This window comes from Acomys russatus, chromosome 32, assembly GCF_903995435.1.
Source record: "Acomys russatus chromosome 32, mAcoRus1.1, whole genome shotgun sequence".
NCBI classification, from domain to species: Eukaryota; Metazoa; Chordata; class Mammalia; order Rodentia; family Muridae; genus Acomys; species Acomys russatus.
Genome location: NC_067168.1, coordinates 22776454 through 22803738, shown reverse-complemented (window position 1 = coordinate 22803738; position 27285 = coordinate 22776454). Strand labels below are relative to the sequence as shown.

The following is a 27285-nucleotide window of genomic DNA, read 5'->3' as shown; positions in this document are numbered from 1 at the left end:
CCAGCCTGGTCTACAGAGCGAGTTCCAGGACAGCCAGGGCTACATAGAGAAACCCTGTCACAAAAACAAAACAACCAACCAACCAAACAAACAAAAAACCATCATGGTTAATCTAAGCCACCACCTTTCCTATTTTATCTTGTTCAGCAAACTACTGTCACTTTCTGGCTCATGAGCCCGCACACTCAGTCCAGCTACTCTCAGTCTTCCTCCATCCACTGTTGCTTAACTTACGTCCTTAGCGCTCAAGACTACAAACCTTTTCAACTTACTCTAGAATATTGCTATCAGATTACTCTTTATAAAGATATAAATGTCAAAATAATAGCCAGAGGAGGGAAAAATCCAAATTCCTTGGCCTGGTACTCAAGATCCTCCATAATCTGCCTTAGTTTCTCCTTCACCCTAATCTGCCACTTCCTCTCAACACAAGTCCTTCACGTCAGTCAACTGTTTCCACTCCATCTCAAATAGATCACAATTGTTCAAAGAGAAAAAATGCTAACATGGCAAACAGGAAGGTTAAAAAAATAAGACAATGCACACAACTACTTGTCTTAAAGTTGATAACACCTCCTTAAGTGAGAATGCCTCTCCGTCCCTGCCAGCACCCAGCTCAGGCCTCTGCCCAGCTACATGTGTGCCCTAATCACTAGGCAGCAGAGTTTACCTCTTCTTCCAATCTCCTTCATGGCGCTAGTTATGAGGCTCTCAGTGATGTCTAGCTCTTGTTTTCGTCCTTATCTTCAGAGCTGAATCTGAGTTATGGCATATGAACACCTTGGCAGGGATAAGCAGCATTATGCATGGCAAATACTCTAAAAATGGACAAAGTACTTACAAGTTCCTCTGCTTCCGCATTCACTGAGATTTCCAGCATCATGTTCTCACCACGACTACTCTGCTGGAATACTTGGACACCACTTTTCTTCAAAAAAAACTTTAAAATAATTCAGAGAATTTAATTTTAATTCTTTGTTGCTGTTTTTTGTTTTTTACTTTTTTTATTTTTTTGAGACAGGGTTCCTCTGTGTAGTCTTGGCTGTCCTGGACTCACTTTGTAGACCAGGCTGGCCTCAAACTCACAGTGATCCTCCTGCCTCTGCCTCCCGAGTGCTGGGAATAAAGGCGTGCGCCACCATGTCTGGCTAGGCTAACTTTTAATTAAAAAAAAAAAAAAAGTATTAGTCTATACAGTTTTTTTCTTGTTTTTTTATTTAAATAATTTATTCAGATGACATCTTAATTGTTGTCCCCTCACTTGTATCTTCCTATTCCCCATCTCTCCTTCTTTTACCCTATTCCCACCCCCCCCCAGGTCTATGACAGAAGGGGACCTCCTCCCCCACTATATATCACAGTCTATCAGGTCTCACCCAGATAGCCTGCTTCCCCTTCCTCTGAGTGCCACCAGGCCTCCCCACCAAAGGAAAGTGGTCAAATAGGGGGGCACCAGAGTTCATGTCAGAGTCAGTCCCCGCTCTCCACACAACTGTGGAGAACGTGCTCTCCACTGGCTAGATGTTTGCTTGATTTTTAAAAAAGTTATTATTTATTCACATTATTATTATTATTTGAACATGGGACAATCAATGACAAGCAGGAGCAGGCTGTGTCTCAAGGAGGGGACAGAGCACACAGAGTAAGAAGTCAGGTCCCCTAACTGATGCTTATTCACTTTATATCCCTATTGCAGGCCCCTCCCTCCTCTCCTTCTGGTCCCACCATCTTCTCCCTCCCTTTCTCCTCAGAAAAGAGGAGCCCCCCCCCCCCCCCCCCCCGCTTTAGTAAAGTGAAAAAATAATCTGAATTAAATAGCCACTGACTTTATGTTTGATGTGTTTCAAAGTAGGGAATCCACAGAAATACAGCGCCTTCTTGTGAGCCGTGGCTGTTTTGTTCTTCTGCATGTCTACGCGCCAAGCATCTAATGATATTACTTCATACCTAGAAAAGAATTCAAAGCATTTATTTAAAATTCAAACATTATGAACAATTATAGCTTTCAACTTTCTCTTGACTATTTCACAAAATCACAACACACACACACACACACACACACACACACTAGAAGAGAATTATTCCTTTAAAGAAAATTCTGGCATAGTGGTTCATATCTATCATCACAATCCTGTGAGGCTCTGAGTTCCAAGCTATTCTGGGCTATAGAATGAAATCCTATGTCACAGAAAAAAAAAAAAAAAAAAAAAAAAAAAAAAAAAAAAAAAAAGCAAAACCAACCAAACAAACAAACAAATCAGGAGCTAATGAGGTGGGTACATGTTCTTGCCACCAAGCCTGCCATCTTGAGTTCAATCCCCAGAGTCCACATGGTAAAAAGTTGTCCGTTAATCTCCATATACTCATAGCATACTTGCTCATACACACATCTAAATGTACACACACACACACACACACACACACACACACACACACACACGTAAAGAACCCCCCAAATTCTAAATATGAAAAAAAAAAAAAAAAACTACAGTGAAGCAAACAAACAAAAATGCAGAGAAATCCAGCTTCTCTGTTGTTTTTAGTCTAGATACTACTAGGCCTATAGATTATTAAGTAAAGGTTTTTAATCCCACTACTTTAAAACAACCTACATATAATCTATTTTTTCAAAAAACTGAGGGGCTCAGGCAGTCAAATGCTTGACCCCCAAGCTTGAGGACCTGAGTTCAATCCCCAGCATCCACTTGAAAAGGCAGGTGTGGCAGAATGTCTCTGCAATCCCAGTGCTGGGGAGCTGGGCACAGGAGGATTCTGCACTTGTTGGTTAGCCAGGCTAGCCAAATTGGTGAGTTCCAGGTTCAGTGAGAGAACCTATCTCAAGGAAATAAGCCGGGCGTGGTGCACCCGCCTTTAATCCCAGCACTCAGGAGGCAGAGGCAGGCAGATCTCTGTGAGTTTGAGGATAGCCTGGTCTATAGTGTGAGTTTCAGGATAGCCTGGAATAGAGAGAGAGAAACCCTGCCTTGAAAAGCAAAAAAGGAGAAGAAGGCGCAGAGTGACTGAAAGAGGCATCAGCCCCTGGCTTACACTCACACACGAACACAGAGCACAGCATCATTCCTCAGCTCATGTTCTAAAAGATTAACATCCACAGTAGGTTTTGTTTTCCTTTGTACTTTTACAAAAAAATACTACAACTGAAAACTGTTCACTCAGTTGTCATACACACTATTTTCAGGGAAGGTAAGAAAAGAGAAAATGCCAATGGGGATAGCGTTTTAACGGAAAGAGAATGAAAAAACAGATTTACGGCAGTAAAACAGGGGCCCTTTATTTTTCTCTTATCTCCGGCTGGGTAGTTGAAGGCCGTAAGAGGCCAAGTTATAGCTTAATGCTCAGAATACAGACATGGACAATGAAAACAAAAATATACAAGATTTAAAACAGAAACTGTCTAGAAATAAGTACAGAGATATACTAGCAAGAAAAAACACACAAAACTGCAGTAGAAGGAAAGTGAATGAGCATCTCCTCCAAGTGGAGCACGATGCGATCGATGGAGAGAGATGTTTAACAAGCTGGTTGCTCATTAATTATTCATTTCATTTTTAGACTTGTTATGTTGCTGTTTGTAATCCTGAGCTCAAGCAAGATCCTTCCACCTCAGCCTCCTAAATAGATGGGAATACCCAGCTTATTGAATACCAATTAACTATAACAAAATGTTAATGCTCATGGCTATTCAAGCCTGTGTGTGTGTGCGTGCGTGAGAGAGAGAGAGAGACAGAGAGAGAGAGAGAGAGAGAGAGAGAGAGAGAGAGAGAAATCTTTTATTGTTGGGAAGAACTATTACTAAACGACATTACCTGGCATGACATTGCTCTATGGCAGGGAATTTTTCTGGCCACGGAGAGGAGTAGGTGAACTCTGTTTCTCTATCATACCAGCACATTAGGCATTCACTGTGTTGGTTTCTTTTCCTCTCTTCTTTTTTGAGGGAGTGGTTACATGTCTCCATGGCTTCCAACAATCGTTTCTGATGTAAATAATAGCAGAAGGTTAAAAAAAAATTCCATAATCTCAACATACAGAAAAGTATTTTCTCCTTTGTATACTACCAGCTCTGAAAAAATATAAGCCTGGCCTGATGGAATGGCTCAGCAGGTCAGGGCACCTGTTGCCAGTCTGATGACCTAAGTTCAGCCCCTGGGACACATATATGATGGAGGGAGGTAAACCAACTCTTACAGATTGTCCTGACCTCACCTGTCAACAGTGTCATGAATGAGTGCGTGCATACACATTTGTGTGTGCGCACACACAGACACACACACACAAATTACACAAGAGATAAAACTAAGTCAAAACGAGAGTTCAGTGTCATTCTCAGGTACATAACCAAGCAATGCATCATCTTGTCTCAAAACAAAAAAGACACAACAAAACAACCAAAAAGGGCCTGAGAGAAGAGACTACCGAGTAAGAAGGTAAGCCAGGAGCTGCCTCAGTATAGAAAAAAATTAGGATAAGAAAAAGTAGATTCAGCCGGGCGTGGTAGCATATGTCTTTGATCCCAGCACTCGGGAGGCAGAGTTCAAGGCCAGCCTGGTCTACAAAGCGAGCCTAGGACAGCCAAGGCTACACACAGAAACCCTGTCTCGAAAAACCAAAAAAGAAAAGGTAGATTCATATCCAAAATAAGTTAGAAAAGATAAAAAGACATTACATATTAAGGGAAAATTAATCAAAGTGATATAATGATTGCGATACATGCACTAAATGCTGCAGCTCTCAGCTTCATAAACGCCAATAGGCATAAAAAACCTCACAGGTCTTGACAGAGTGCTAATGAAGACTATGATGATTACCTTTGGTTGTCAACTCAACTACATCCGGAATGAACTACAATCTAGGAATGCAGGGCACACCTGTGAGAGATTATTTTTGCTTGGATAAATCCATTTCTAGCAGACCTTTGAGTTAGGAAGACACACATCTTTGATCTGATCTTGAGAAGGAAAGACACACTAACTGGGCCATGCCTTCTCCTGGAAGCCTAAATAAGGACATGGAGGAAGGAAGCTTTTGCCCTCTGCCTGCTTGCCCTCGCCTTGCTAGCATGACCATTCATTCAGCGGCACTGGGGCCTGTTTCTTTGGGATTCCAGCATATATAGAGGAGCAGCTAAGACAACCTGCCTTGTGCGACTGAGCAACTAAGTACTGTATTCTTGGATTTCCCATTTACAGGCAGCCACTGTCGGATTAGCTGGACTATAGCCTGTAAGTCATTCCAATAAATCCATATAATATATGTATATTCCTTTATATATGAATCTTGCATATATCCTTTATATATATTCATTCTATAAATTCTCTTTACTTTATAAGTTCTCTCTCTCTCTCTCTCTCTCTCTCTCTCTCTCTCTCTCTCTCTATATATATATATATATATATATATATATATTCATTCTAAACTCTTATTCCAGAGAACCCTGACTAATACAAGATGACTTTACTACTGCACTGTCATCCACACAAAAATTAAGAGAGAAGTTTCATAGCCAAACTATACCACAGACCAAATAGACTTACGAGGCATCTATGTACAAGAGATATCAAATATACATTCTTCTGAGCAGCCCATGGGGCTGTGTCTAAAATAGACCACAATCTAGGCCACAGATTTTTTTTTTTCAGTTTTTTTTCTTTCTCTCCCTGCCCCCCCAAAACAGGGTTTCTCTGTGTAGCCTTGGCTGTCCTGGACTCCTCTGTAGACCAGGCTGACCTCGAACTCACAGGGATCCATCCACATGCCTCTGCCACCTGAGTGCTGGGATTAAAGGCGTGCACCACAGATTAATCTTTACAAACACAAAAGAATCAAGGTATGTGGTACACTCCAGCAAACACAGCATTTAGGAAGCAAAGGCTAGAGGACCAGATTAAGGTCATTTTCAACTACACAGCAAATCAAGATAAGCTGGAAACTGTCTCAAAAAGTCACAAAAAAGGGAATCACAATAATTCCTTGTATTTATCTAATCAGATCATAGTGGAATAATAACAGACTTCAATAGCAAAGAGAAAGTATGAAAACCATACAAATACATGGAAACTGAATAATACGCAGTTACATAAAGTGGGTGATTGAAGAAATCATGGAGGAAATTGAAAAGTTTCTTGAATCAATTGAAAATGAAGGTACAGCATACTACGAATTCTATTGTCCAGCTAAGGGAGTTATAAGATGAATGTTGACAACTGTGAGTGCTTACATTTAAAAAAATGATTAGTGATCTCAAATAAATAAATAATATACCTCAAGATCTTAGAAATGAAAGAATAAGACACATCACCAAACAGCAGATAGCAAGGACTTTCTGAAAGGACCCAAAAACACAAGATATAATTCTAACAATCCAAAACCGAGATTGAGTGAAATTAAGAAGTTTTTAACAGTAAAACGAAATAAAATAGCAATCTGCAAAGGTAAAAGACAGCCTATAAAATGGAAGAAAATCTTTGATATCTATATATCTGATAGGGGATTAATATCTAGAATCTATAGTGACCCTGAAAAATTAAGTAGTTGGTAAAGTGATTAGATGTAAAAACCATCAAGCCCTAGATTTGATTCTTAGCATGCCCATGCAAAAGGCTAAGCATGGCGGCTCATGGTGCACACGTGTACTCTACGTGCTTGGCACATGGAGACCGGAGGGCCCTTAGGAAGCAAGCTCCAATGCCAGGAAGGATGGTTCTGGAGAACGGCACCTAAGATTATCTTTGCCCCCTCAAATAAAAAGACTGTGCTGGGGCTGGAGAGACGGCTCAGAGGTTAAGGGCACTGACTGCTCTTCCAGAGGTCCTAAGTTCAATTCCCAGCAACCACATGGTGGCTCACAACCATCTATAATGTGATCTAATGAACTCTTCTGACGGCGTCATACATGCAGGCAGAGCACTGTATACATAATAATAAATAAATAAATCTTAAAAAAAAAAAAAAAAGAAAATAATTAAAAAAAAAAAAAGACTGTGCTTCATGTAACACTTCACATCCTGACCTCATCAATGAAGGGTATTAATACCACTGCTTCCCATTCCTGTTGTTTCCCATTTAGGTCAGTTTTAAAATCAGGTGGATAATATTCTATGATTGGCGAGTCTTCGCTGGTCATCAAATGCTGTGAAAACACAAACAGGAAAACTGAGATATATGGGACAATATTAATACGTTTTCATTAATGTACTTAGAATATTTCCTTGCTTTACTAGGTGGCTACAATGTATTTGTTATATTATAGTTTCCAACTAAATGTTTTTTCTTTTTTCTGAGACAGCATCTCCCTAGTCTTAAGACCCACCTGGCCTTAGCCTCCAGTGTTGGGATTACAAACCTGTGACAGTTTGTTCAGCAAACTGTAAGAATTTCAACTGTATTCTTGCTAATTAACTTCCTTTTTTAAAAACTTAGTTATGTAGCAAAATTACCTTTACTATGAGTTATTTCTCTCTCTCTTACTCGACCCGTCTTGAGACAGAATCAAAGTAGTCTAGGTTGGCCTTGAACTCAAGATCCTTCTGCCTCAGTCTCAAGAATGCCGGACTTACAGGTGTGTTCCACCACACCACAGCAACTATTAACTTTAATTCTGTCATTTTTTCTTAGAAACTTTTATGTATTAGTATGTGTGTGCCCACGTGTCGTGGTGTGCCCATGGAGGTCAGCGGAGAACTTGTAAGTTACTTCTCTCCTAGCATTATGCAGACACTGGGGACTGAAGTTAACACGTGAGGCAGCAAGCACTTTTATTTTATTTATTTATTTATTTTTCAAGCATTTTTATTTGCTGAGATTCTTGCCAGTTCCATTTTAATTTTTCCGTTGTCTTTTCATTCTGTAAGATCTACAACCTTAATTCTATTTCCTTATAAGTTCAGTTCAGTTTCTTTCACACACTTCCCAACAGTTGTCCATTTCACACACTTCCCAACAGTTGTCCATTTCAACCTCAAATTAATAATTTACTTCCCAACCAATTGATTCTAGTAATATGACTACCAGTATCAAAGATAGTCTAAAAAGGAAAAAAGTATAATTCAAGAGCCATAATATCATTAATGACAGAGTGGGATAAGAGATTTTTATTATGCTTATAAAAGAGGGAGACAAAGACAGCATATCAATGTCTTATGCAAAAAGCATTAGGAAATGAAAAGGGAAGATTATAAAATTAAAAAAGAAGTAGCATATCTGTAAAGTGATAATCTAAAATTTAATTGCTATTGCATGAGCACTAAACAAATGTGATTATAACATACTTATGCCTAAGAGTGGTAAACCATCAAAGCTTAGTTTAGGTGAAGGAAAAAACAAAAGAAGATGTCAAAGGTATTTCAGAAAGGGAGGCTGGGCCCTGGACCAAGTGTAGAGCAGGGCTCAGCAAGCGGCAGAAGGGAGTATGACAAAGTTAAGTGAGCAATGGGTGTGTGTGTGTGATACTAGGCACGGAGCTAGAGGTGCTGACACAGACCCTAGAAAAAATAAGTGATGATTACTTTTATAATCTGCATAGTATGCTTAGTGATTTTGGAGACCGTCTTCCTCTTGTTATATGAAATACATTAATAAGAGGAAAGTCCTTTAATTTGATAAATGGAATGCTTAAAAATGTAAATTATCTTCAGGTAATACTAATATTAAGATAATAACTCATTAGAATTGCCCTCACTCTAATAGAAGACTTAAGAGAATAGGAATTATCCTTTAAATATTTCGCAAAGGAGAGGGCATCTGATTTTACCTGTTTTAAGATAGTGTGCTTAAAATGTAGAAATGAAGAAAACAGGTACTGAAACGTTTATAGTTTGCATTAAAAAAAAAAATCAATTAAAGGTGAAGGAATTACTTGCCAAAGATTTGCTAAAAATGTTGCATCTAGCTGAAAATAAAGCTAGCCAGTGTTGGCACACACTTTTAATCCCAGCAGAAGCAGGCAAATCTCTGGGAGTTTGAGGCCATCCTGGTTTCCAGAGTGAGTTCTAGGATAGCCAGAGCTACACAGAGAAACCTTACCTCAAAAAACACACAAAAATAAATATTGTCTAAGATAAAAATTTGTTTATTAAATTAATTTGGGTAGCAATGTTTCCAGGTTTATATGAAGAATTAATACAAAAGGTCTACAAGGGGTTGGAGAGGTGGCTCGGTGGCTAAACACCCTAACTATCTTTCCAACATCTACATGACAGCTCACAGCTGTACATAAGTTCAGTTCCAGGGGGCCCAATGCCCTCATCTGGCTTTTGTGGGCATAGATATATATACATGGAGGCAAAACACCCATACACTTACATAAATAGAAAAATCATTAAAAAAAAAAAAAAAAAGAACATTAAGAAAAGTCATTCAATTCCAACGCGTACCTGGTAGCACGTAGGGAGCAAGTTTTTGCTAGCCGACGGAAGCACAGCCAGAAGCTGCTCGAATGGCTTGAAGGGTCGCCCCAGCTCAAAGTGGATTTCGAGTGAACTGAGGTTGCGGATATCAGAGAGGAAGGGCGCATAATGATAGGGATAATACCTGTGGGAAAAATAAGTTTTACACTGAAAACTTTATGCAAAATGGTGAATCTTAAACATTTTCTGACATTTATTTAATAACACAGGAATAATTAAAAACATATTCATAATTTTATCACGTGAATATAAGAAATTATCACCTTTGTAAAATTTAGCTTACAACACACACACACACACACACACACACACACACACACACACACACACACACACACGGCTTTTCAAGACAGGGCTTCTCTTTGTAACAGCCCTGGCTGTCCTGGACTCTCTTTGTCGACCAGGCTGGCCTTGAACTCACAGAGATCCGACTGCCTCTGCTAACTACTGAGATAAAGCTCCAAGCAGCTCCTAAGGGGAGAAGATCAGTGGGTCTCGGCTCACACAGCCATTATTAGTCAACTCTAAGAACTTTTATCTTCAAATCAGTACACATGTGACTATATTGGTGACCAAGATGAAACCAACCATCCACACACATTTTCTTTATTCTATTTTTCCATCTTTAACTATAGGCATGTTTTAATAAAGCTTTGAACATAAAATTAAAAATATTTCTATACACTCTAGGTTTTTGGATCACTGGACACAGGGAGACAGAGTATAAAGAGAGAAAGGAAGAGAAAAGAGGGAGAAACTAAAAATTTTTAAAAGATATTTTATTAGTTGTGGGTATGGGGGTGTGCGTGCATGTGGAGTTCAGAGGACAACGTGTGAGAGGCAGCTCTCTATCATGTGGATCCCAAGGACTGAACTCAGGATGGCAGGCTTGGTGGCAAGCGCCTTTATCTGCTTAGCCAACTGGGCTGCCTGAGCCTTTCACATTCCGTAATTATGGCACACAGCTCAGACAGGAAGGCTTAAAAGGCAGTGCACATGAAACAGTGCAAGACACATTGACGTTCAAAGCAGATAGGCTTTGGGACAATCTTGGAACGATTACTTAAGTTTTCTGAGTTTTAATTTCATCTGTAGCAAGTAGAAAACATTGTTTACTTTGAACATATGAAAATATGGTTTTGAAGTGCCTGATTTTACTGCTTGGCAATTAAACAGAAACGACTAGCACTTAGCTTTCTTTAAAAATAACAAATAAGGGGCTGGAGAGATGACTCAGTGCTTAAGGGAACTGACTGCTTTTCCAGAGGACCTGAATTCAAATCCCAGCACCCACACGGCAGCTCCAAGATCTGACACCCTCACATAGACATAAATGCAGGCAAAACACCAACGCACACAAAATTAAAAAACAAAAACAAAAACAAAAAAGGGATCTTTAATTTAGATTCTTCTTGAGAGGCCCTAAGCATGTTACGCTTCATAACGGATTCTTTCATTTTTAGTTCTTTGCGGGTACTAGGAATCAAACCCCAGACTTCACCCACACTAGATAAGCGCTGTACTATGAAACTATAGCCTTGAGTCTCCCTCTTTCTCTCTGGTGCTGGAGACTGAACCTAAAGCCTCCACCAGTGCTTTATTGGCAGCTGCATCTAAGCCCATTTGATTGAGACTGATAGAGAATTTTGGAACTTTAGATCAACAAAGGCTAGGGCTATAAATATCTTAGTTAAAAGTCTTTAAAATATTTTCATTTAAAAAGACTTTTTTTTTTTTTTTAATAAAAAATCTCAATTGCTTGATTTTATCAGTGAAGACTCAGGAGTGAGATACTGGGATGAAAGCCTGCCAGTTCAGAGAGGCAGAGAAAGCACCACCTGACCTTCCTTCTCAGCCTATGTCCCAGAAGGAAACCTCCTTCCCCACACTGTCTCAATCCCTCAAACTCAATGTCTCCCACTTCTACTTCCTGTATGTCTCCTTCCCTCCAACCTCCTGACTTCCTCTTACTCTCTATTGTTTTTTTCTTCTGTTCACGCCCTTTCAAGTGGTTGCTTGCTCTGCCTCTTGACCTATGGTTGATTTTATTTAATCCTGTCTTGAATTAAAGGTATGTGTTAGGGCTCAGCCACACTATAACTAACAACACGTTTTCCCAGTAAACAACACGGTCTTGGGGTTCATAGTGTAATCAAATATCCTGCAAAAACTATATTTAACTTAAATTTTACTGCATTGGTATATGAAAAATAAGTAAAAATAAAAGGAAAGAGGCGTAGATGAGACTCTACTAGTCGGAACCATTATAAAGTGAGATGCCTTTACCAGCTCCAGGACTGGACTCCGTGATAGTAATAATGTAAGATCCACTGTATAGCCTGCACGTAACAGGCCGCTTGGTCAGCCAGAAACTCACTGGAACAGAAAGGGGTATTTTCATTACAACACTGTTTTCTGAGGATAGGCCAATGTCTACAGTGTATTTTTAATATCTAAAAGTTATAAACAGAAAAATTCCACAACATTTTCCAATTCCATCTTGTCACATGAAAGGTTGCTTTACAGGTCCTAAACCAACTACCAAGGTAGTTAAGCCTGCTGTGCGTACTTAAGTCGTTAGTGTGTCTTATTTTCACATAAAGTTTGAAGAGCCATCTAATGAACTTCGTATAAAGTGGTACCATCGGCTCTTCAATAGTGAGAATGAGAATCAACCCAGGGGTCCTTAGGAATCTGGCCACAGCATCTACAACAGTGCTGCATCCTTTCAACAAGATTCTCTTCTAGCTTCCTGTCTCAAGCCAAATCCCATTATTAAGGTTTGGGTTAAACCAATCTTCAAATCTCCACAACAAAACAAGCCATAGTCTAAAGCCACATAGAATCACTTAGGAATTTCTTATCTCTGTATTTCCGGTAGGTATGCTTATATCTTTAAATTGTCTTATTATTAACTTGTTTATGTGTGTGTGTGTGTGTGTGTGTGTGTGTGTGTGTGTGTGTGTGTGTGTGTGTGTGCATGCCATGATACTTGTGTGGAGGTCATGAGATAACTTTCAGGAGTCGGTTCTCTTGGTAGGTATGCTTTTAAACATGAAATATACTGCCTTCTTATTTTAAATAAGTATTTCCTGATTGCTAGGAAGCTGGGCAATTAAGAAAACCATTCTTTCACCTTCTAGCAATGACTAGTCATTTCAGTATGCTGCTTTCAGCCACTGTTAGGAGGAGGCACTGCTATCATGCTCAGTGACTTTCTGGGCTCTAGTGAGCTTGTGGGTTTAGCTTCCCAAAGAGCTGAGACTAGCCACACACTACCTAGTCTAGTCTTTCTTGTTTAGCCAATTTGAAAAGTATCGAAAATGTGTGTATTATAAATATGTGACTTTGTTTTCTGTCTTTAGATTATAAGCATCTTTCTGAGTTGTTGGGAACTTTTTGCAATCACCATTTGATAGTTGTACAGATTCTGGAGACAGAGGGAAGAGATGATGAGGCAGAGGTTTGGTGAGCCTTCTTTCTTTAAGGCAAGATCTTGCTATGGAGCTGAGCTGAGCATTTACATGGGTGCTAGGGAGTACAACTCAGGTAGTATGGCAAACGCTAACTCCTCAGCCATCTCCCTAGTTCATCTATTCAGCAATTTATTTTTAATTTTAATTTTTATTTTTTTGGGTTTTCAAGACAGGGTCTCTCTGTGTTAACCTTGGCTGTCCTGGACTCATTTTGTAGACTTTGTTTGTTTGTTTGTTTGTTTTTTCAAGACAGGGTTTCTCTGTGTAACTTTGACTGTCCTGGACTCACTTTGTAGACCAGGCTGGCCTCAAACTCACAGCAATCCATCTGCCTCTGCCTCCGGGTGCTGGGATTAAAGGCGTGCGCCATCACGCCCCGTTTATTCGGCAAATCTTATTATAACAATAGAACACATGCCAGAGTTACGATCATGAAATGCGTAATTTATGAAACCAATAATCTCTCACTACTTCCTCAAAATCATGTTGTTTTCTGAAGAACCGCAAAATCTACCGTTTCTATTACAAAACAAAAGCACTGGTAAAAGCATACTCAGACACTACATCGACAGCCATCTTCGTCATGTAATACGTTCTTTTATATTGTCTAAATTCAGTTTCAAACAGATCATCATCTTCAGTCTCATCTTCAAAATTATCTGTGAGAAAAACCAGAAAGATGTGACTGATAATTATGAATATTGTTTTTCACCTAGTGATGTGGTGATCAACGCATATCAAAATCGATGCTTATAAACTATCATAGGAATCTGTCCAATCCAGTCCCGCTGGGCTCTGCTTATAAAGGAAAGGCATGACAAGCCCGATGCCAATGAAGTGACATTAAGCACAGAGCGCGTACTCACCTCTAGAAGCCACTCCTTCACCTTCACTTTTGTCTAACGCAGCCCAACTTAAGGAATTTTCCTGGCCCTATAAAAATTATAAATCACCATAAGATAAATAGTAATATATGTTTCCAAATCAGAAATGTAAGCAGGAGATTAGAAAAATACTAACTGTAACTGAAATGATCTTTAAAGGATACTCTGTACCAGCTTACTTAAAAAAAAAAAATTGAAACAGTATATGTTTTTTGGTTATCAATTGTTCTCTAAAGTTATACATCTTTATTATATGGAACTCAGATATATTATAATTCGTGTTAAAGTAAAAAAAGTATATTTAAGTATATGTAACAAAACCAAGAATATCTAAAAATTATATTAATTACAATATAAAGAAAATGAAATAATTTTACCATCTATCAATTTAACACTGCTAAACAGCAAATCTTGAGCTACTACTAATACAATCTATTTGTTAAAGCTTGGATTTAATGAGCGCTGTCGGAATCTCTGGATCTTATCCTTTTGTTGTTGTTGTTGCTGTTTTGAGAGAGGGCTTCTCTGTGTAGCCTTGGCTGATCTGGACTCATTTTGTATCAGGCTGGCCTTGAACTGAAAGAGATCTGCCTGCCTCTGCCTCCCTGAGTGCTGAGGTTACAGGCTACTGCACCCAGCTGATCTTGTTACTCTTGTTTGTTTGTTTTTCGAGACAGGATTTCTCTGTGTAGCCTTGGCTGTCTTAGGCTCACTTTGTAGACCAAGCTGGCCTTGAACGCACAGAGATCCACCTGCCTCAGCCTCCCGAGTACCGGGGGAGAGAGGAGGTTATCACTGCTCCTGGCTTGATCTTGTTATTCTTTTTTTTTTTTTTGGTTTTTCGAGACAGGGTTTCTCTGTGTAGCCTTGGCCATCCTGGACTCACTTTGTAGACCAGGCTGGCCTCGAACTCACAGCGATCCGCCTGCCTCTGCCTCCCGAGTGCTGGGATTAAAGGCGTGCGCCACCACGCCCGGCTGATCTTGTTATTCTTAAGACTATTCTTTCAACCATGTTCTGGCTATCTGTTTTTGTGAGGTTTTATTTTTTTGTTTTTGTTTTTGTTTTTGTTTTTTTATTTAGGATCTAATCCTTTCTCTCTTGTTTTTGATTGCCTAGGTACCAGCAGTGAATCCCATTAGCTTTTCGTCATATAACTCCAGCCTCCACTAGTTTTAGCTCACGGATCATGACTACATACATGTATTTCTAATATAACCTGGAAGACAGAGGTAGGTGGAGGAGGCAGGAGTTATTAACATGTTGAGTTTTACGAATACAAGTTCCCATCAAAATAGCACAGTTTCTTCTTTCTTTCCTTTTCCTTTCTTTCTATTTGAGGTGGCCTTGCTGTGTAGCCCAGGCCTAACTTGAAGTTCAAGATCCTCGAGACTCTGAATTTCAAGTCAGATTTTTAGTACCATCACACCCAGAACAAGAGTTGTTTTCCTAGGAGAAATCCATGTGGTGGAATCAGACTGATCACTGCTCAGGTCCACTGGAAAAGCTACTCACAATGTCAGGCTGGGGAGATAGCTTGGTGGATACAGCACCTGATGCCAATTGAGGACTGGAGTTAGATCTCAAGCACTCATGAGGAAAGCCCGACAGCTGTGGTGGCTGCTTATATCCCAGCACTTGGGAGGCAGACATGGGGGGATACACTGAGCAAGGCGGCTAGCAAACTAGAGAGAAGCTATGGCGAGCTATGATTTGGCTGTGGTTCACCTGGACCAATAAAAAAAGCAAAGAGCAACTGAAGATTACAACTTCAGGTCTCCACATATACCAATGCGCGCGCACGCACACACACACACACACACACACACACACACACACAACACACACACACACCAGACCACATAAATGTGAAAAAGATGAGAAGAAAAATTAAAACAGAAAAACTGTACCAGGGAAAACCATGGTAGTTACATTTCCTAGAGGAAAACTTACTAGTCTTGAGCTTAAATAAAGCCAGGATCCCATTATTATAAATAGGCTGGAGACAGGCTAACACACACAAGACTCTGTAATAGAGATGTTCTGTAGAACACTACAATATTCTCATTGAATCTATCACTCATATTAAGCAGAAACATTTACTAGATATTGTACTATTTTTAAAAGGCTGATTTATCTTTATTTTATGTGTATGAATGGTCTGCCTGTATGTATGTTAAGTGTACTGCATGCATGTCTGATGCCCGTGGAGGCCACAAGAGGGTGCTAGATCCCTCGGATCTGGAGTTACAGATGGTTGTAAGCCATCACTTGTGTGCTGGGAGGCAAACCTGGGTCCTGTGCAAGAGTAGCAAGTGCTCTTAACCACTAAGCCATCTCCCCAGCCCCTAGAGAGGAGACCAGTAATTATTTTTAATCAGTTCACTGCTGGCCTAGTGTCACAAAATTAAATGCTATATATATTCACACTTAATGAGCTAGTTGAAGACCACCATGTAACATACTTATATGTCCTACCACTCAGGAGATGGAGGCAGAAGATCAGACCAACCTAGACTATATGAGACCTGGTCTCAAGTAAACAAGCAAACAAACAAGTAAATAACCCCCAGAGGCCCCAAATAAGTATAAATTAGTCCAGTGGTCTGATGTTTTCAAATAACACAATTTAAACAATTTATTTTAAAAGCTAATTTATTAGCATCCTTAATTTTTAAAATCTTGTATGTACGCAAGTGTCTGTCTGTCTCTCTGTATACTACATGTATTCCTGGTACCCACAGAGGCCAGCAGAGGGCGGTAGATCCCCTGAAACTGGAGTTATTGTTGTGAGCTGCCATGTGGGGCACAGGAACTGAGCCTGGATCCTCGCAAGCACTCTTGACTGCTGAGCTATCGCTTTAGCCCATTTATCAGCTTCTTCTTGCTTTGTTTTTTGAGACAGGGTTTTGCTGTGTAGCCTTGGCTGTCCTGGACACTCGCATTGTAGACCAGGCTGGCCTTGATCCACCTGCCTCTGCCTCTCAAGGGCTGGGATTAAAAGCATGCGCCACCATGCCCGGCTCTATTAGCTTCTTAATGGAGGAAGCATAATGCTATTCCTTAGAGGTGAAAACAAGAAACTCATTTTTCCTTAAATACATATTTAATATATGAAAAAAAAAAAACCACAAAGGCAGAAAGAAAAGTAGATTTAGATGTTCATTAGGAAGAAATAAAAATGAAACAACCCCCTGAAACATAAGGAAAATGAGAGACAAGAAATATTAGTTTTATTGTTACAGTTTATAAAAAAAAGGCCCTGGAGGCGGCTCACCTTTGGTTTCCTCTTCTCCCTGCAGTCCCTAGCTTCTGCCGCTGCCATGCCTGCTGCTTCATTGAGGTACTTGTTACCAACTTTACTTTCAAACCACTTGAGGTCCACAAAAACCTCACTGAAGTGCTCTCGATCAAACTAAAGAAAATACAGTTAAAAATTATCTAAACATGTCTGAAAGAATACAAACTAAATTTCTCACAAAAACTTTCTGGGGTATAGAAAATTGAAGAATATTTATATATACACACACATATAATAGCATTAACTCTAAAAGTTAAACAGAAGTAAGTAAAACTGAAATAATTCAAGTGAAACTTTACAGAATAACTATCAGAACAAAGCTACAAAACAGTTTTTTTTTTGGTATTAACTAAATAATTAATGACCATTTACAGCAACTGTAGAGTAGTAAAAAAGAAAGAAACAAACAAAAAACCTTGTAGTTACTCACATCTGATAGTTTCACAAGGTATCTCTCAAACCGAGGTAAGTTGAGATGTCCACCTTCATTAATATAACCTAAAATAAACCAAATCTAAACTTGCAGTAAAAACTGACATTACTTTCTCAATAGCTCTCTAAACTTCCTTTCACAAACTGCTGAACAATTCTTCTTATGAAGAAAACTCTCTAATTGTTTTACTTTCTATAAGCCAGCTTTAGTTTCTATAATGTTTATACTATTGTATTTTAGGCACTGAAGTAAAACATTGGAAATTCCAGGTTATATAATAATAATGCGTCCATATTTCCAACCGTATCTGTAGCAATGCCATGTGCATTATAGTCTATGTGATATTTAACTTGACATGTCCATATATGAAAACGTGTGGCCGGCTCAGGGGTGCACACCTGTGTCCTATCGTTTGGGAGGCTGTGGCAGCAAGATTTGAGTTTGAGGCCAGCCTGGGATACATAGTAAGACTCTGCCTCAAAAAGAAAAAGAAAGGAACAACAACAACAACAACAACAACAACAACAACAACAACAACAACAACAATGTCCTGTAATTTAGAGAAATTTTTTTTGCCAACTTCCGATTTTTACTGTTTTGGCTTATATTGAAAACTTTAATGTATATTTAGAACAACTGGATTTCTGTAATGAAATATGAACAAAATGAAGTGAAATCAATGAGGTCTGCTGGCTTTTTTAAGATGCCTGAGTCGGGGCTCGAGAGATGGCTCAGCAGTTAAGAGCACTGACTCCTCTTCCTAAAGGACCCGGGTTCAATTCCCAGCCCCCACATGGCAGCTCACAATTCCCTCTAACTCTAAGATCTGACACCCTCACACAGACATACATGCAGGCAAGATAATAATGCACAGGAAATAAAATTCAATTATTAAAAAAAAAAAGAGGTCAGAGCTAGTGAGGTTAGTCACTTAACGTGTGTAGTCACTTTAGCAACCACTGAAAATGAGACCTCCAGTGTCTCCCCCTTGTAGTTATGCATGCAGTAATCTAATAACTGAGCACTAAACTACCAGTGAAGCACTCTTACCTCCAAGTTCTGGCAGAATAGCAATATATGTTCCATAGAGAAGAGGCAGTGCATCATGATTAATATGTAAATGAGGTAGATGAGGGATAAAATCATTGCCAACAAGAAATCCCATCAAAATCCAATCATCTATAATTTTTTCAATATCATATTTAAATGTGATCTTTTCCTACGGCAAATGGAGAACAAAGTGAAATCCTAAAGAAATTTCTGTATGCAAAAAACTATGGTCCATAGCTATATTAACACTTACTTTTAATGCTGAAAATTCATAATCAATATATTCTCTCATTAAAGACAAGTGTAGGAGGTGAAACGTCGTTTCTTCTGGTGCACATACCCTGTAATTAGTCAAGTGATCAAAACAGAGTGGTCCAACTATAAAAATGCAGCAATGGTTAAGTAAAAATTATCATTAAGAGATAATTGTTATATTTAAAGCAACTAATTTATATATAATTATATGAGAATGTAATCCTAATGATAAGTTCAAAATAATAGGTTTACATTATACTTTTGGTGGATGGACACTTAAGAATTCGTAAAGTCTAAATACACAATACATATAAGAAAAGAGTGTGGTCGGTCCCCACTTACTGCTGGTTATTGTAGGAAGTGTATAAGTTAGTGGGGGTTGTGCGCACAGTTTTGAATTTAGGCAATATAGCTTATCTCCTGCATTGGATGGACTTTTATATTGGCTTATACTCCAAGTTTAGCTATAAAGAAGAATATTAGGAGAGTGTAACATATTTAAATAGATAACATATAAGCAGGATTCATGGGAAGAATGTAAGGGTAGTTCAATATAAGAAAACCAGTATCATATAGCATATGAATAGAATGATGTGTTGAAAGATTCCATGATAATCTTGCAGAAAATCATTGAACAATATCAAACACTCTCCCATGATAACACCAGGAATACACGTACTCAGGAGGCAGAGGCAGAAGGATAATGAGTTTGAGGCCAGGCTGCTGTACACAGAGGGAGTTTTAGGATAGCCTGGCTTATAGAAAGAAACAGTGTCAAAATTAGAGAGTGTGGGCTAGAAGAAGTCCAGTGGGCAAAGATGCTTGCTCTTAGGACTGATGACTGGAGTTTGATCTCTAAAGCCCACATGGCACAAGAAGAGCCTACTGCAGGCTGTCCTGCTGCATGGCATGTACGCACACAGATACATTCATTCTTATCCCCCCAACACACATATAAACACACAAACAGAATGTAAAACATATTCTCAAAGAGAAAGAGGGAGAGAGGGAGAGAGGAGAGAGAGGGAGAGAGGGAGAGAGAGAGAGGGAGAGAGGGAGAGAGAAGGAGGGAGAGGGAGGGAGAGGGAGAGAGAGGGAGGGAGAGAGGGAGGGAGGGAGAGAGGGAGGGAGAGAGAAAGCTATAGAAAGAATTTCCTTAATATGCAAAGGACATTTATGAAAACAAATAATTAACATTACAGAGTAAAAACATTACTCCTAAGACCAGGAATAAGACAAGGATACCTACTTTACCACAGCTATTCAACACACCATAGCTATTCAACACTGTTCTTTAACTCCTAGCCAGGGCAATGAGGCAGGAAAGATAAAGAAATGGAATTAAAATTGGAAAGGGATAAGTACAACTTCAACTGTTTTTAGATGGTGTGATTCTACATACAGAAAACTCCATAGACTACATAAAAACATATTAGTGCTAATAAACCAACAACACATCTGCAGCGAGCAAGACAGGCAGTAGTTGTGTACACCATCAAAGGACAAACCAGAAGAAAATTAAGAAAATTACTGCATGGGCTGGAGAGGCAGCTCAGTGGCTAAGAGCACTGGCTGCTCTTCTGAAGGACTTGGGTGTAGTTCCCAACACCTATACGGTGCTTCATAACCATCTGTAACTCTAGTCATGGGATCTGTCATCCTCTTCCGGCCTCGATGGGCACCACACATGTATGTGGAGCCCACAAACATATGTAAGCAAAACACTCACGCACATAAAATAAAATAAATCTGGAAAACATGTTCCCATATACAAATGATACCCAGAAGGGTTAAGTACTTAAGAATAAACTTAATCAAAGAGCTATACCAGGGAAACGACAAAATATTGCTGAAATTAAAAGGAAAAAAAGAAAAAGAAATTAAAAGGAGACACAAAACATGTGCTAATGGATTAGAAGATGCAATATCAAGATGTTTTTTAAAAATTTACAGATTTCTTAAATCTTTCTTAAAGCTATCCTAAATCTCAATTATGTTTTTTCACAAAAAATAGAAAAACTTATTCTTAAAAAAAAAAAGGAAATAAAAAAAACTCCAACTTTTCAAGTGACCCTAAATATACTAATACTCTTGAAAACAGAATAAAATTGGGGTTTCATTCTTCTTGATTTCAATGTTAACTACATTAAAATCTATATGAGTATACCAGTAATAATATAATTTGACCAAGGAATAAAGTAGAAAACACAAGAAATACAACTTTGCATACATGAGCAAATGATTTTCAACAAGGAACCAAAACTTTCAATAGGTAAAGGGCAGTTTTTTCAAAAAATAGTGACAGCAAGATTGAGTTTCTATATACAAAAAATGGAGTTGGACTTTTATCTTATACTCTTTACAAATAGTAATTGAGAATGGATTAGCACCCTGACTGTGTCAGTTAAAGCTACGTAACTTAGGCTGAAGCACAGCTCAGCAGCTCACTGCTCACCACTGGGTTCCAGCCCAGGTCAGCAAAATAACAAAAGCTCCAAACAGCAAACACACAGACAAACAAAAAACCAAAAACCCAAAACAACAACCACACACACACACACACACACACACACACACACACACACACACACAAAAACAACAAAACCAAGAAAACACAACACAACAAAACAAAAAAAACCTCTCCATAAAACTTTTAGAATAAAACATAGGAGTAACATTTATGACATTAGATTTGGCAGTGTTTTCTTGGATTCTAAGACACCAGAAGCATAGGCAATAAAAGGGGAAGATAAACTGACCTACGCCAAAACAGGCATCTATGGACTAGGAGAAAATACTTGCATAACCATCGGTTAAGGGATTACTAGACATGCCTTGCTTTGTTCTTTCTTCCAACATCTAATTTACCTTTGTGTTTTTTTCCCACCAAACCGAACTTCTTCTCTTAAGAGAGAAAAATGTGCCTCGTGACTTGTTAATCCAAGCATGATCTGTTGAAAAATAATTATGAAACATTTCTATTCTACTTTTGTTCATACCATTAGGTGTACAAAAGCAATTCTATACAGAGAATACAATTTCTATACAGAGAATAATTTAAAAGTCAAAATGTGAAAATTAAAATAAAATATACAGCTATCAAAATATGATCCGATGGCAGGGTATAGATAGACTCAAGAGAGTATACTTTATAAAACTACATTCACTTCCAGCCCATGCGCCTTGTCATTGGCACTAAATCCTCCACTTCTCCCCTAATCACAGAACTTCCCCTGCATTTTCACATATTCCTCCCTCTTCTGAGTAGAAGTCAGAAGCAGCAACTTTTCCATGCTAGCTAAATAAATACACAGGATGTTTAGAGGTCATTCCAAAATGCAAAAGGGCACTTTTCCCCCATATATCCTACTCTCAAAAAAGAACTCAAAAGTCTAGTGAAACATGTGAACCACTGGCAATACATATTGCTTATTTTAATTACATTCTTAATCAAAAACAAAACAAAAGGAAACAAGGCAATCAAGAGATGTGCTCCATTTCCAAGCCGCCTCATCTTTCCCTGAACCCCTGCCACACATTGAAGGTTTTTGGGGGATGAGCTCTGGGTTTAGGGATCTCCATCCCTCAGCTCCCCTGGGTCCTCAGAGCCCCACTGCAGATGCCATGGTCCTGCAGGGCTGTGGAAGGAATGGACTAATTCCCAACTCTTTGCCCCTTCTCCCACCCGCAACGTCACAAAACACTTTCCTATACCCTTCTCTGCCTTTATAAAAAGAAATGATTTGTGCAACTTGTAACTAGGTGTTTATGGAATAAAGGAGAATGGGGAAAAAAAAAAGAGATGTAGTTATTTAAATGTTAAACAATTATTGTTATAGTGTGGTAATTGTGGTTAAGTGCCTTAAAACTTGTTTACAGCAACATTATGAAAATATGGATTTATTAAGTGATAACAGTGTGTGGGATTTGCTTCAGTGACCTAGCTTGGGAGAAAAGAGGCCAACGACTACATTAGTTAAGCAAACTTGCTGCGGCAGGGTGCAGTGGGGCACGTCTGTAATCCCAGCACTTGGGGAGGCAGAGGCAGGCAGATCTCTTTCAGCTCCAGGTTAGCCTGGTCTACAAAGTGAGTTCAGGACAGCCAGGACTGCACAGAAAAACTGTATCTTGGGAGAAAAAAACTTGCTGTGTGTTGGGGTGCACACCTTTAATCACAGCACTTGGAGGCAGTGACAGGAGGATCTCTGAGTTTGAGGCTACCCTGGCCTACAGAGTGAGGTCCAGGAAAGCCAAAGCCACACAGAGAAACCCTGTCTCAACCAAACCAAACCCCAAACTAAACAAAGAAACCTTAAGGAAACTTAAGGGTATAAGGAAGGTCATTATAGTAGCTTGTTTGTCTAGTTTTTGGTTAGTATGAAATTTTCTCTGATAGGAGGCTGAGGAGATGGCATAGCAGTCAATGAGAGCTTATTGCTTTTGCGAAGGACTTGGGTTCAGTTCCAAGCACTCACAGGGCAACTCATAACCATGCCTAACTCCAGTTCCAGGGGAATCTGATGCCCTTCTCAGGCACCAGGCACACATGTGCTGCACATACATACATGCAGGCAAAATAGTTGTATGAAAGGTATTTGAGGCATGAGCTGGGAATTAGGAGGTATTCACGACCTTAAGTAAGACAGTCCTCTTTCACTAACTTTAGCATTTGCTTTCCAGTAGTATACTCATTGAACTAAGGTTACATCTGGAGAGATGGCTCAGTGGTTAAGAGCACTGTCTGCTCTTCCAGAGGTCCTGAGTTGAAATCCTAGCACGCACATGGTGGCTCACAACCATGTATAATGGGATCTGATGCCCTCTTCCGGCATACAGGTGAATACGCAGATAGGGCACTCATATATACAAAATAGATTAGTAAATAAATATCTTATTTTAAAAGAGAGCTCTTAAAAATAAAAATGGAACTAGAGTTACTCATCTCTATCTACTTAGATCAGTTATTCATAATCTATGACAAACAAACAAAGAAAGCTTCTTTTCTCAATTCTATTAGAACTTAGATAATGACACATGCAATAATGATTGTTTTTTGTATTCAATGTCACAGCCAGTAAACTTTTTGTGTTAAAACTCCATCTCTCCAGTATTTAGCACATGACACAAGCTTACAACGACAGTAAGTGTTATACCTACCAAGTCAGCATCTAAGCCATAGAGACAATGTCTGGTGTTTGGATCATGATCTGGCTTTGCTTTCTCGGATCTGATAAATTCCATGATTTTATGCTCTCCTTCTCCAGGAGTCTAAACATAATATTTAAAAAAGAAGTTGGTAATATGCTATGTCTCAAAGTATTACATAAACTTTTAAAAATTCCTTAGATTATAAAATTGATAACCTCATGGCCTGAGAAGTAGATGGTAACACCTTGCCATGATTTGTCTGTGGAAATTTTCATATTTACAAAATACTTCAGATGTTCATGCAACCTGGCCATGAATTCAGTCCCTATAAATAAAAGTTTTAAAAGGTTAATGTGAGAAAGAGATAAAAATAGCAAACACAGTTAAGTCCCCAGTAATAACATATAATCAGTACCTTCAAAGAAAGCCCAAAGTTCTTTTCTTTACCTTGCATGCAAGTAGCATGCTGTGTCGCCAGCAATTATCTCTGATGCTGCAAATGTCATAGTCGACACCACAAAGGTAAAGTCACGGGTTTTACATGGTCTACAGATTGTGCTTGAAGTATTTTAACTAAGAGCAGTTGGAACTTTAATAAACTCCCATTTCCTATGTTTGCGCTGGATCCCTAAGCACATTCTTGCTTTTTCGTATTATTTGTCTGTGTATGATGTGTGATGTGTGAGGGTTGGTATTTGCATACCATATGAGGGTGGAGGGCAGCTTTCGGGAGTATATTCTTTCCTTTGACTATGGTTTCTGGGCTTTGAACTCAGGTCAGTTTGTGTGGCAAAAGCTTTTACCCATTGAATTGTTGTTTTCCATCTTGAAGCATTTTTATAGGACATGTAGCTTTAATCAGATTGCCGATAATAATCATTATTGTTAATGTATATTATTAATAACTAAGATTGCTTTCTTTTTAAAGACTGGGTCTGTAGTCCATGTTAGTCTTGAGCTCACTATGGGCCAAGGATAACCCTACACTTCTGATCCTCTGCCGGTAGTTACCACGTCCTGGGATTACAGGCACACACAACCATACCTGACTTATGCTATGTTAGGGATTGAACCCAGGAGCTCATGCATAGGAAATGAAATAAAGTATATATTCCCACTCCTACAACTACTTGTATGTGTGCATACGGGCTCATGCTGAAGTATGTGTTTATGTGGAGCCCAAAGGACAAGCTGTGATTGGCTCTTCCTCAGATACATTCCCCTTGGTTTTTTAGGTTTTGGTCAGGGTTTTGATATAACCCTGGCTGACTCAGAACTTCTTATGTAGATCAGGCTGACCTAAAACTCCCAGAGATCCTCCTACCTCTGCCTCCTTAGTACTGACTGGAATTAAAGCTGTGTGCTCCCTTGCCCAGCCACCTTATCTTTTGAGATTCAGATTTTTCACTGGAACCTGGGACTCACTAAGCAGGCAAACCATGTTGACTGGTAAGCCCCAGCGATCCTTCAGTCTCATCTGCCCAGCACTAAGATTGCAAGTATGCACCACCAGGCCCAACTTCTTATATGGGTGCTGGCAACTAAACTTGGGGCCTATGGTTTTTTGTTTTGTTTGTTTGTTTGAGACAGGGTTTCTCTGTGTAGCCTTGGCTGTCCTGGACTTGCTCTGTAAACCAGGCTGGCCTCGAACTCACATCAATCTGCCTCCCAAGTGCTGGGATTAAAGGCCTGTGCCACCACAGCCCAGCTGGGTCCTTATGTTTGTGTGACAAGTACTCCACTCAGTGAGCTCTCATCACAATAACCGCTATGCTCTAATAGTTTAATATTTATTTATGTATGTATATAGTGTTTTGTCTGAACATATGTCTGTGCACCACATGCATGCAGTGTCCTTAGAGGCCAACAGAGGGCATCTGATCCTCTAGAACTAGAGTCACAGAAGGCTGGGAGCCACTGTGTGGGTGCTGGGAATCGAACCCAGGTCCTCTGCAAGAGGAATCAGAGCTTTAAACCACTGAGCCACCTCTGTAGCCCCAGTAACTACTGTTCTTAACATAAAAAATTATTTTAAATCTGGAAACTGAGTAAACAGTGATTATGACATAAAAAATGTCAGATGATTAATAGCCAAAGGCAATACAATTTTAAATTATATTCAGAAAACTGGTTAGTAAATTGAGCAATGTATATCTAAGCCACTTAAAAAATAAAATTACTAGTTTGTATGGAATTTAAAATGTTACAATTAAGATTTTTGTTCAAAATAAAGGACTATAATGATGCAGTGAACTCCTTCCCTAAAGTGTATCAAATAGGGTGATATAAAGTTAAGTTAAACAAAAATTTTATTATTTCTTTTACATTTATGTGTGTGTGTGTGTGTGTGTGTGTGTGTGTGTGTGTGTGTGTGTGTGTGCGCGCGCGCGCGCGTGCGCGCATGCGTGTAGAAGACAACCTGCAGAGCTGCTGGTTCTCTCCTCCAGCATGTAGGTCCTGGGAACTGAACTCAGGTCATCAGGCTGGTCAGTAAGTGCCTGTATCTGTTGAGCCATTTCATCTGCCCTATTTTTCTTCAAGTCACAGAAATCCTAGTTTCCTTGGGGAGGTGGAAGAATAAACTCTCTGGACTAAAAGAATGGGTTTCTCATCCTGAAACTTGGTAAGTCGCAGTCAATGAGTAAACTGAAAGCCCCTGTGAGTGCCTTCCAGTCAGGAGCTCTATGTAGCTGGCAAAGTCCGCTCCACATCTGCTTATCCACATCCGAAAACCTTCCAGTGGGTCTTTATAGGAACACTCACAACCAACATGATGAGGCAGATTGTCTCATGAGTATACACAAATGGGAAAACACGACTACTGAGAGCCTAAGGACAAATAGTCTAGACACAAAAACATGTTAGAAAAAGCTCAATTTCTATCCTAAGTCTTTTGAATGTCTCTCAGCTAATTTACCTGGCGTAATACAGTTGGAATCGAATCTGGCTTCTGTAGGAAGTATCTCTCCCTTTTCTATTGCTTTTTTAATTTTGTCTTCTGCCTCCTTGGCTGACCTTAAAAGTCAAAGAGAAAAAATAGCTGACATTTCCTAGAAAATAAGCATTTTATACAAAACATTATTTAGAAGGTTTTATAAATAAAACACTAATTTGCCAACCTTATGGTTCAAGACTGTAAATTTTTTTTTTCTTTTGGAGATAGGGTTTCTCTGTGTAGCATAGCAGCCCTGGCTGGCCCTGAACTCACAGAGATCTGGCTACTTAGGCCTCCCCAGTGCTGGTGTATCTGTGACCACATCAGGGTAAAATTTTAAAAATAGTTATAATAGAAATGAAAAAGCCTGGGAATTCT

General features: G+C 39.2%; 1 protein-coding gene across 1 annotated transcript in view; it reads right to left on the bottom strand.

The window, feature by feature from the left end:
• Positions 1 to 27285, bottom strand: part of Xrn1 (5'-3' exoribonuclease 1) — a 98348-nt gene that overhangs the window by 61507 nt on the left and 9556 nt on the right. Inside the window, exons 3-18 of the mRNA XM_051140745.1 lie at positions 26890 to 26987; positions 24188 to 24297; positions 23982 to 24092; positions 21693 to 21775; positions 18823 to 18910; positions 18570 to 18738; positions 17517 to 17584; positions 17063 to 17200; positions 13768 to 13834; positions 13455 to 13560; positions 11712 to 11801; positions 9393 to 9549; positions 7031 to 7150; positions 3828 to 3997; positions 1827 to 1947; positions 842 to 940 (exon numbers count right to left, since the gene is read on the bottom strand). Of these exons, the coding sequence (XP_050996702.1) occupies positions 842 to 940; positions 1827 to 1947; positions 3828 to 3997; positions 7031 to 7150; positions 9393 to 9549; positions 11712 to 11801; positions 13455 to 13560; positions 13768 to 13834; positions 17063 to 17200; positions 17517 to 17584; positions 18570 to 18738; positions 18823 to 18910; positions 21693 to 21775; positions 23982 to 24092; positions 24188 to 24297; positions 26890 to 26987 (1795 nt within the window). The remainder of the gene's footprint in view (positions 1 to 841; positions 941 to 1826; positions 1948 to 3827; positions 3998 to 7030; positions 7151 to 9392; positions 9550 to 11711; positions 11802 to 13454; positions 13561 to 13767; positions 13835 to 17062; positions 17201 to 17516; positions 17585 to 18569; positions 18739 to 18822; positions 18911 to 21692; positions 21776 to 23981; positions 24093 to 24187; positions 24298 to 26889; positions 26988 to 27285) is intronic.